Genomic DNA, 11,023 nt, shown 5'->3' with positions numbered 1-11,023 from the left:
TGAAAGAACGTGAAATTTGCAAAACCTGTGTGCATTGTCCAGATATGCAGATTCTGTTAATGATACTACGTATCATTACGTAAACTTGTCTTTTATTCATTAATAGTGAACTCATTTTTTTTACTGTTCAGCTACCAGCTTGAAAGCATCTTTTTAGAATTGAGAAACTGCCATTGCTCCTGTGCTCTCTGTACACAGAATACTGGCTGCGGCGCTGGCAGGACAATGACCTCTGTCAGATGTAGGTCAGTAGGGTCAAACTAATGGGAGGGACCCCGGTCACAGGGTTCCTGTTCACTCATGCAGGCATCTGTTTCTCTCACTGGCAGACACACACACACACAAAATACACTTAGATGCGACTGAATGAGCATCAATCAGAGAAGATGTTGAAATGTTTGTGGTATTGCCCGAACCACACAGCTTATAATTGCATTGTTTCCAAGAATAAAAAATAATAAGACACAATGCTGTATTAAAATATGTGGTTAGTAAAAGGATGCTAATGATGTTCTTTCGTCTTAAAATCAAATTTGAACTCTTAGTCTTATCTATGATTACGCATATGGTTGTGTGTAAAAGTGTGCCCAGGAAGTCATTGTTTTTTTCGACTTAACACATCTTCTGACTGCAAGTGCAGCGGCGGTTTTGGGAGAGCAGGGGCTCTCTGGGTTGTGGCGCTGCTGGGGGGGCTACACCCTCTCTGGCAGAGGTGTCTGAAACGTGAGAGGACCCTGGAGCCTGTGAGGGGCCACTTTAGGAGATGTTATCTCCAGCACCCAAACACGCCCTAAAGAGCTCTCAGAGGGAAACGCACGCACCTCAAACTTTCACCTACGTACAAATGCATTCATTCAGAGCCGAGCACGAAATACTCACCGAGAGCTGGCACACACACACAGATGCAGTTATCTGAGCTGCTTACACAGAATATTTTACCTTAATATCTACACACAGGTTTTGCATGATCAGAATGATATTTGCAAGAAGAAAATGTTTTGCATATTTTTTTTTGGTCATTTTAGAAAAGCTCTTGATCAAGTTCTCTGCAACTTGAAGTATGTCCGGAACGACAACAACATTGTCAGCATCTGACTCGACCAGTGAAACCAAAATCTGTTCAACGGCAAACCCCAATCAATAACGGGTCCACCCATATCATGCAGTGGTTTCACTGATGTGTCTGTGTTTGCCCTTGCTCCAGACACTCTAATTCATAAGATTTATTCACTCTTCGCATCAATAAAAAAAAAAGAAAGAAAAATAAACCAACAAATCTTTTTCGAGATTTCTCCGGCGGCCTGATAGCAGTCATTCGATCCCCACTGTTTTTAGTGCAATGCGAAGGGCGACAGAAGGTCCTCTGCATTTTTGAAGCATCCACAGACAGAGACAGGAAGTCTGGAAGTCTCCCACCTCCCTCCCCATTGTCTTCCTTTCTCTTCTTCACCATTAAAAGTTGTGAAGCGCTAATGGAAAATAGTTTGGATGGAATCAAGGGAATATGGAATATTGAAGCCTTCATGACAAATGTTGGCACCTTCCAATCAGACGCGCCGTCTGAGAACGCCTGGGCTCAAGTGTAACCGTAGTCCTACACGGGCCGCTCATCCCTGAGTGCACTTTGGTTCTATAAAGAACGTGAGATCCTGTTACAGATACGCAATCGCAGCTAAAAACTGATGCGCGAGAGACATGGTAAATGGCGTATGGAGCCATTTGTTGTGCATTTTTAATGCTGTTTGATATTAGCATTTCATTCATTCATTTATTAGTTTGTTTGTTGGTTGGTGTGACGAATTTCCTGGTACTCCGTAGACAGACCTACATAAAAATGCTCTATGGTGGAAACACAACGTCCAGTAATGAATTTTGTTATTTTTACAATTTTTTATGCCAACAATCCAATTTGTGGTCAATCTTTCTTAGTTTCCATATTGGCCGAACTACAGGACAATACATAAGCCTCCTGTTCTCCCGTGAGACATGTTGGACGTCCTTCAATGAGACAGTACCTCATTGACCCATCTGTCTGTTTTTCTATGGTTGCCCCTTTAAAAAATCCATAACTTAAAACCTTGTGAAAAACCACTAATGAATTCCACCGGCGGCCAAATTCTTTTCATGTGAGAAACTTCAGAAATCAATTCAAATTTCGGCAGCATGCCGTGTGTGCGCTGGAGGCCTACTGGTTCCAGGGACAGTAAAGATCGTCAGACCACATCTTTTTTTTACATGTTTATGCTTTATGATAGAAGATATGGCAATTTGACTGATAAAAAGTATTGAAAATAAAAAAGCCACACCCAAACACAGAGTATATGATGTGTGACCCTTAACCCCACACAGTAGGATAATAGGCTTAGGCAACACACAGTGGAATTTCGTCCCCTTGTAGTTGCCGTATAACTAAGCCTGTATGGATTTTTTTAGCGCTGCTAAGCAGTTTCACATGTTACGTTAACCTCCAAATTCAAAGTCAGGATTAGGGAGCTACGAGGCAAAAAAAAAATTTAAATCGTGCCGTAAACAACCACCCACATCTCCTCATATTTTATTACTCTACACCGTGGACCTTTATGGACACATTGCACACCAAACTGTTAAAGACCACAGCAAAGGGTGCAATTTAATATTTCATCGCAGTCAAAACAACTGCAGGGAGCAAAGCATCTTTAAGCATGTTGAGTAAATGCTGGATCACTTTTACCATCATCTTGTGAAAAGGTCTCTACTAGCTTCATATTACAACGCAACTAAATGTAAGAACAATTGGTGAATCTAGCTACAAAATTCTCAGTTTTTACATTATACGTGGTCTTGTATTTTGCTTTAGTTGTATGCTTTGTTTCAAAAGCAGGCCTTGGAGCTCTGAAAGTCACGGCATTGAGGGCTTTTTTTGTTTGTCCCTTTTCTTATAATCTCAGACAACAAACACAAATCTTCCCTGCATATTCTCCCCCCTGACACCTCACTTTCATGCACGAGGAACAGTTCATAGCCTGACGTGCAATACTTATCCTCAAAGGAAATAGGTCTCCTTATGCTCGCTATAAACGTGACGTCTCTATGACGCTTCTTCTCGCTTTCTGATGGCCTGTTCTACAGAACACACACATTTTGTCATTCCATTTTATTACCATATATTTAACAATGGCCTGGATGGAATAATTATTGTTAAATAATGAATAATCATTCACCCTATTCTACTTTCCACAGGGTACTTTTACCTCTGACCTCAGATCAAGTCCAAATATGCTGGATTATTAATATTATTATTGTTGTTTGGAAAATTGAGGTTTCCCATAATAGAACAGTCAGTCAGATATGTTAAGTGATTTTAATATTTATTTTTTTATTAAACATTATTTTGTTTTTTGGCAAAAGGTTAAACCAGTTTTGCTCGAGCTACATGTGAAAAAATATATAAATATATATATATTTTTTTGTCTAATTATGAAGCAAAGGACTCCAACCAAAAGCCGTCACATGGAATGGAACAAGTTGAAAACAGCATATTTAATAATGACATCGGTAAATAGTGTTGTTTTAATAATGATAGCTGGCTTCGACGCGATTAGAAAATAAAAGAACCAAAAACTTATAATCGAAAGAAACATAAAAAAAATATTATTAATAAACATGCCATTAATGAACCACCCATTACATTCATTTAAGCATATGGGCTACACACTTGCATAAAAAAAGGACAAATAATATTCAGTACGATACAAACGCATGCAACGATCGTCCCATCTTTGGCGCTTTCTGTAGTAATGATAACAATTATTATAATTTATACTGTTAGCTAGAGGCCTGTGGCCGGTAATGCTGTGCTCGGACGTACGATAAACTCCGCAGGCCGGGAAAAGGCGTCCGATCTCCGTTCCCCCGACCTTCACGCGCGTCGTTTCCACGCCACGCCGATGGTTGCATATGCAGGATGAGTTTGTAGAAATAAATAAGAGCAACGTCGCGGGTGTGTGTGTGTGTGTGTGTGTGTGTGTGTGCGTGCGTCCCCGCGCTCATACGTCTCCCTCGAACAGGCTGAAGTACTTGCTGGGGTTCGAGAAGCACAGGTACGGCGCGGCGGCCGCGGGGTAGACGAGCGGCAGCGCCATCGGGACCAGGCACCGGGCCAGCGCGCCGCCCTCCTCGTACAGGCCCGGCAGCGGCGCCGCCTTGCCGGCGTCGCCGAAGTCCGCCGCCGGCCCCTCCAGTTCGCTCGAGATCTGCCGTTTTAACTTATTCCGCCGGTTCTGGAACCAGATCTTCACCTGCGTCTCGGTCAGCTGCAGCGAGCTGGCCAGGCAGGCCCGTTCCGCGCTGCTCAGGTAGCGCTTCATGTCGAACGTGGTCTCCAGCTGGAAGATCTGGCGCTTGGAGAAGATGGTGCGGGTCTTCTTCTTCGCCATCATCTTGCTCTTCTTGGCGCTCCCCTTGGGCCCCTGCGCGTCTCTGTCTGTCGTGGCCTGACACAGATGCTCTGGAAACAGTGACACGTTTTTAATCAAATAAAACGTAGTGATCGGAACGCGCGCTTTTTAATTACGACCATGATCGGGCTACCTGTCTCCTGGACCCGGATAACGGGCTCCGGCGAGCTCCGCGCCTCCTGCTCGGAGAGTCGGGTTGAAAGGTCATCCCCGTAGACGCGCTCCTCGGACCGGCGGCTGCTCCTCAGGTTCAATATGTTGTCAATGGTGAATTTCAAGGCGGCAGGGCGACATGGCGCGTCGTCCTTGTTCATATTTCTCCGGGGGGGGTCGCGATAAACGGACGAGCTGCCGCTGCCACACCGCCGCTTAGCGCCTGGCGACTCCGCGCACCATCCCGCTCCGCGGTCTGGCCCGCCGCGGCCCCCGCGAACCGGAGGAGCGCGGCCCCGCCGGCCCCCATTGGCCAGCGGCCGCGCCGGGCGGCCAATGGGAGGAGGGGGCGGGACCTGGGCGTCGCTATCTGGAGCGCGAGTAATCGCGGCGCTGCTGCGAGTTTAATGAGCGCTTTTTAAGAACGCGGCGATTCGGGCGAGTCGAGTGATGTGCAATAAACTCAGAACTTTCCACCTTTTTAAAAAAAGATCTCGTCCCGCGTGATGATTTCGTTTGTAGAAGCAGGTAACAGATTGAGTGTAGGAGTTCTAGAAGTTTCTTTTCTTTTCCCACCAAATTGAAGGCTGTTTGTGAGAAATTGTTTTAGGTGCTAGAATTTTCACGAGCTTCGCTCAACCTTTCGAATATTTGGAAAACCGCAGAATCAACACGTTATATAATAAATGCTTCGGACAAACAATGTTTATTACAAACGTGTTTTATGGACTCAATGTTTCTCAACATAGTTTTTTTTTAGAAACTATTACGATTTTATGGAAAATATGACGGTATTATTAAAAAAATGATTCAATTTCGTGCCGACCAGTGAGAACACTCAGCTTGTTAATTTACTTAATAAGTACACCAAGCAACACAGAGCAACACAGGCTCTATATTTAGAGCCTTTTAATCATAATTCACCTTTTTCGTGTTAGCCTGTTTCATCCTCAATGTGAAAAATATATTAAATAAACACAAATAATATTGTGTGTATTGTTGTGTTTTTTTTTTATTTAATAGTACTACTATTAATAATAATAGTAATAATAGGCCAGGTATTTGTCATTTGTCGGCCGCTGATTGGCTGATTGCACATTCACGGTGAAGGTTGCGGCCGCAGCAGACAAGAACCAGGGAAACACGTAATTCCATTCCAACAAAATACATACTCCACACATACATATTGTGATTAGTTTTATTCATAAGTTGTCTAATTTGTGTGGAAAAGGTTGAATAAAAAATATATTTGCGCAAAAAATAAAAAGCGTTGCCTTGAATCACAGGAAGTTCGGGAGTGTGCTTGTGTTGAAACGACTTATCTATGAAGGACTTCCTCGGTCCTCGGTCTTTCACTTATTAAGGCTTTGGCATCATGATCCAAATATTGACCTTAATTAATGAAGAAACGAGTGTTTCCGGCAGGGATCTTCCTGGGCCTTTTTTATGCAGGCTGAATATAAAAGTCCTCTTTGGATGCTGGGATTCTGCCGCCAGGCGGGTTGTTGCACCGTCAGAAAACGTCCACAGAAAGAAACGCGCAGAGGGCTTGAACGCAGGCCGCGCGCATGCGCAGTAAAAAAAAACCGGACACTGCGGCGACCAATCAGAGCTAATTAGGCAGCCAGCAAGAAATAGAATAAATATACAGAGACGCGCCCGATGATCAGTCGTGACGGGGATGCGCGACACTGGAACACATTAAGAATAAAACCTGAAACATAAACGTGACGCTAAGAAGGTTAAACCCTCGGAATAATTTATTACTGTTAGGTGGCTTCGTTTCAGGTGGTCTGTCGATATGTTCTGGCCCTCGATCTACAGGATTTAGATTTTTTTTTTTACAGGAAATGGTCGTAGATGGTGTCGGGTGTGGGCAGGGTCGTTTGGTAAAAGGTCCCAGAAATGTCCTGTCCGTGTCGCCTCCGTCCGGTTACACTAAGCCCGTCATCTGAGCCCTCAGGAGGCTCATGGAATGTGCAAAAGACGCGAGTGGGTAGCTCGGCGAGCCGGAAAAGCCCACGAGCGGCGGCGGCGGCGAGGCCACGGAGTTCTCGTGGTACAGGATGGGCACCCGGACCACCCGCTGGGGCGAGTGCGACAGGGCGGCGGCCTCCAGGTCCGCGGCCAGCTGCCGCTTCCACTTGTTCCTGCGGTTCTGGAACCAGATCTTCACCTGCGTCTCGGTCAGCTGCAGCGAGGCGGCCAGGCCGGCGCGCTCCGAGCTGCTCAGGTAGCGCTTCACGTCGAACGTGGACTCCAGCTGGAAGACCTGGCTGCGGCTGAACACCGTCCTGGTCTTCTTCTTCCTGGCCGAGGTCGGGTCCGGAGCGTCCGGGTCACAGTCGCCGGCCTTCCGACCCGACGCGTCGAACACGGCGGGGGAGTCCCTGTCACTGGGGACGGAGCAACTGTTGTCGTCTTTCGGACCTAAAACGGATATTAAAACGAAACCGGCGGTCAGTCCATTATAGGCCACAAAACCTCACCATCACAGTCGCAGGTTCGAACCCCACCGAGTTGCTCCTTTATAAACAAGTCCATAACGGTCCCCTCGGGAATATACCTCCCAGGGCCTAATTACTGGACCTCGGGGTACCCGTCCTTACATGTTGGGTGCCTATATTGTTGAGTGTTTAGTAACGTTAATACACTAATATGTTAATACACTAATATGCGTGGATATTTCTCTTGACTATCTTACTGCGTTTAGGTTCGTGTCTGAACCGTCTATCCGGGGTTAATGGCGTGGACGGAGCCAGTTCCAGCCCCGAGGTCCACTCCACGTCGCCTGGTTCTTGTAATCTAACGCGGACTTTGTCGAGTGGGTGCGATTTAGGGGGTACAGCGGTGCTTGTAGGCAAAGATTTGAACCCTCGCCCGGAATTAAACACAATTCGACGGGAGAATAGATGGAGAGTGTGAAAGGTCACGTTTGGACGCCGCGAGCCACTTACTTCCCACGATCTCGCGAGTTTTGTAACGGAAGGGCGCGTCCTCGTACCAGTCCAGCGCCAGGCGCGACTCGGGTTCGAGACGCCGACGCAGCGCCACTCCTCTGCGCTCCACGGCGCCTCCGTCCTCCGTCCCGCGGGCCAGGAGGTTCTCGATGAAGAACGACGAGACCGTGGGCGCGGGCGCCGGACGCGCGGGAACCTTCTCGTGCATCCTCCCCGAGCGCGGGAACGTCTCCTCCCGCTTCGCGCGGATCACGGTAAATCCTCCGCCCCGGCGGCCATCGGCGCGCAGCAGACGAGTAAACGGGCGCCCGCGGTGGAGTAACTCTTAACCGGCCCAGGGCATGGCTGCCATTGGCCGAGCGGGAGGGCGAATGGGCTTTTACGCACGACGCGCGGCGACACGGAGCCCCGGGCTGCCAGCGAGGGGCTTTATTTGGGTCAATTAGGGAGAGGGAGCAAATGAAAAGACCCGGACGGCGGCGTCGGGGTCTCTGGTTCGACGTTTCAGCCGGGAGAGGAAGACACACCACCGCCTATTGGCTGTCCGCGCATCTGCATCCCCTGAGCGTCCTACCCATACATTCTATATAAAAAAAAACGACAGACAGCAGTGTCCTCGACGTAATGATGGTTCGAGGGACTTTCGGGCATGTGTCCCCCGATAATAAAACATATTCAGTGGGGTTTCTTCGTTTTCTGTTAATTAAAGGTATAGTGTGGGGCTGCCTGGCCTTTCTTAATGCAGTGTGGGCTCGCATCTTTATTAACAAAGAAAATAAAAAAGAGCAGGTGACAAGTGTCATTTTTTCTCAGTAATAACGGTAATGAATAAGTTATTATTCGTCGCCGTCGATGACGTTGTGTCCTGCGCTTCGGGAAAACGTGTCGCGTCCTGGCCTGGAGGGTCGCACTGGGATCAAGGTCAACATCCATGACGTGGGAACGTCACACCTTCCCGGCAGCGTCGGGGGTTCATAATGTTTCAGTAATTTATCGTTTACATGTCCAGTACAGCCAAAGACTTTCTTTTTAATATTACCTCCGTAAAATGAACGAATACAGTAAAAAAAGAGGCCTGAACAGTTTTTTTTTCGATCCAGTTAATTAGATGTATGACATCCGCTTTCTCATTAATTTAATTCGGTTATACTTAAGTTTAATAATATCCGCTTTTTAGTCAAATTCGTCCGATTTTTTTAATGAATGTCAGATGTTAACAAGCACGCAGAGATTGCGATACTATAGCAAAAAGAAACCCTAGAAACTTCATACATGGTATTTTTTGGGGTCTGCGTAATGGGTTCGCATTGTTTCATTTCCATATTCATTTTTTATGAAGTCAGCACAGCGGTCAAATGACGCATGGACGCTGATCAGGAGTCTTTTGGTAACGAAATATAATAAAGAAAGAAAGAAAGAAATAAAGAAAGAAAGAAAACACCATCTGCTGGTAAGAACCTTCTCCCTCTCGCTCCTTTTACCTGGTTTGCCTCTTTTGTCCAGTTAGTGCGATAGTGCGATGGAAGTATTTGAAACCAGCTGCTCTGTTGGTCTGTCCTGGCCTCTATTTCTGAGGTGAATTACAACTGTGTGTTAGTGAGAGAGAGAGAGAGAGAGAGAGATTAGCTCAGGTTTCTGTGTGTATGTGGCCAGCACCTCCGATGTGGCACCCAGGTGACCTCCACCGGCTCCTGGGGCCTGCGGCATCATCCCCATGGGCATGTAACCTGACTGATCTTCATGCAGGACGGCATGACCTTTTTCCACAGAATATCCATCTCTCTCTCTCTCTCTCTCTCTTTCCCTTCTGTCTCTCTGCTTGCCTCTTAGCGCTGTAGGTACAGAGCACATTCAGAAGTGAAGCCGTGGAAAGCCTGGCCTCCCCGCGGCTGGGAATCTGATCTCATCTGCTTTTTCACATCCCTTGCAGATTTAGTTTACAACTCGCCGTTGCGTTTTTAGACACATCCTTGTATGCATGAAAACCGCAACAGCAATTTGCATTCATCCAACTCCCCGCCCCACCCCCAACCCCCACGTTTGTTGGGGTCATGGGAGCCAGAGCCTCTCCCCATAGTCCATGGGTTCCAGGCAATGACAGTCCCTTACAAGGTGAAGAAGAGAGCAGCAGTCACCTTTACTAACTTTCTAATCAAAACGAGCTCCCCCTGTTGGTCACATATGGTGTAATAAAGACTGTAGGGTAATAAATACTGTAGTGTACTACATTGGCATCACGAATCCAGGCCAAATTTACCCCAAGAACTGGAAATTTAATCCCACTCCTTCGATTTCCCAAAACGTTGCCCACTAACAAGCATTTGAGGCATACATTCAGAAGAAGGAGCTGACGCAGACGTTCTTTTTACCTCGTAACCGGCATGACTGACTGAAAGCATTTGGACGGGTTAAATGTAATCACGTCCGCGTTGCAGAGCATGCTAATCTACCCCGCCGTACCGCGTGTTCGCGAACTGCCTCTCACTGGGATGCACCGATGCAGACATCATGGCGCCATAAATCTCCAATCAAAATACCTGGCAGAAATATCAGACCATCTGAAAAAAGCCCTGCTTCCCCTTGCTCATGCCTTTTAATATTAATATCAAACCATCTACTGCCCATATATTATTGTATTAAAGTATGTATGAAGTACATATAAATATAAACTCAATTAATAATCCCTGTTCTTGTGACAGTGGACCTAAAACCATATCCAACTTTTTAGATATTTGGCCCTTCTGGACCTTCGTGTCCTGGAGACAGTTTGCTTGGACATGAGAATCACATGTTTGCAGGAATTACAGGTCACAGTTGTGCTGCTATGCATTATAATCCAGTGTAATTCTGTGCCATGTGTTGGTAATAACGGCACGGTGTTGACGTGAGACACGGTGGCGGATCAGGCCTCTGCGTCTGGCCTTTGGTCATGCAGCCATCCTGAACGGCGCGGCGGTGGAGTGGGGGCTCCACCACAGATCGCCGAGCGTGAAATTGGACTTCATGTCTGTTAATCAGACTCCCCAAGACGAAGACGTAATCCTCTTCTGTTCTCTGTGTTGAAATAATTAACGAATGTACTGTGTACTTTTATTTATCAATAGTTTTTATTCTGTTCTGTCTATCCTGGGACATAAACTTTTAGTTCTGCTGTGAACTATCATGTCGATTTATCAACTTGCTTTATGAATAAATGGCTATTACCAAATTTCACTTATTTAATTTGCAAGTCTGACCAAAAAAAGTATTGAAATATTATTATTGAAATCTAGGCTTTTTTCAAAAGAACATTAGTTCTTTTAGTTTTTTTTTTTTCCTAATCATTGGCATCACAATATCCAGCATATTACTGTTTACACAACTTTACAAAAGAATTCACCCTAACTTACAAAACTTTTAACCATAAACACCAAAAGCTTTCAAATGTGTTTACTTGATGCCAGTCTTTTATGCTGTTAAATAACCAAACTGCGT

At 46.1% G+C, this 11,023-nt stretch overlaps 2 protein-coding genes across 2 annotated transcripts; both read right to left on the bottom strand.

Annotated features, from left to right (window-relative positions):
- Positions 1–3,490: 3,490 nt before the first annotated feature.
- On the bottom strand, positions 3,491–4,753 carry LOC114789022 (homeobox protein HMX2-like). Its single transcript, XM_028978065.1, has 2 exons — positions 4,570–4,753; positions 3,491–4,486 (listed from the first exon to the last, which is right to left on the bottom strand). Exons 1-2 carry the CDS (start codon positions 4,748–4,750, stop codon positions 4,026–4,028), a joined length of 642 nt encoding a protein of 213 aa, XP_028833898.1. The 5' UTR covers positions 4,751–4,753; the 3' UTR covers positions 3,491–4,025.
- Positions 4,754–5,773: 1,020 nt separating this feature from the next.
- On the bottom strand, positions 5,774–7,928 carry LOC114788889 (homeobox protein HMX1-like). The gene is made up of 2 exons (XM_028977830.1): positions 7,547–7,928; positions 5,774–7,019 (listed from the first exon to the last, which is right to left on the bottom strand). Exons 1-2 carry the CDS (start codon positions 7,755–7,757, stop codon positions 6,523–6,525), a joined length of 708 nt encoding a protein of 235 aa, XP_028833663.1. The 5' UTR covers positions 7,758–7,928; the 3' UTR covers positions 5,774–6,522.
- Between the last annotated feature and the right edge of the window lie 3,095 nt (positions 7,929–11,023).

The sequence above is a fragment of the Denticeps clupeoides genome, chromosome 4 (genome assembly GCF_900700375.1).
Source record: "Denticeps clupeoides chromosome 4, fDenClu1.1, whole genome shotgun sequence".
NCBI lineage: Eukaryota > Metazoa > Chordata > Actinopteri > Clupeiformes > Denticipitidae > Denticeps > Denticeps clupeoides.
This window is presented reverse-complemented; position numbering and strand designations above follow the sequence as displayed.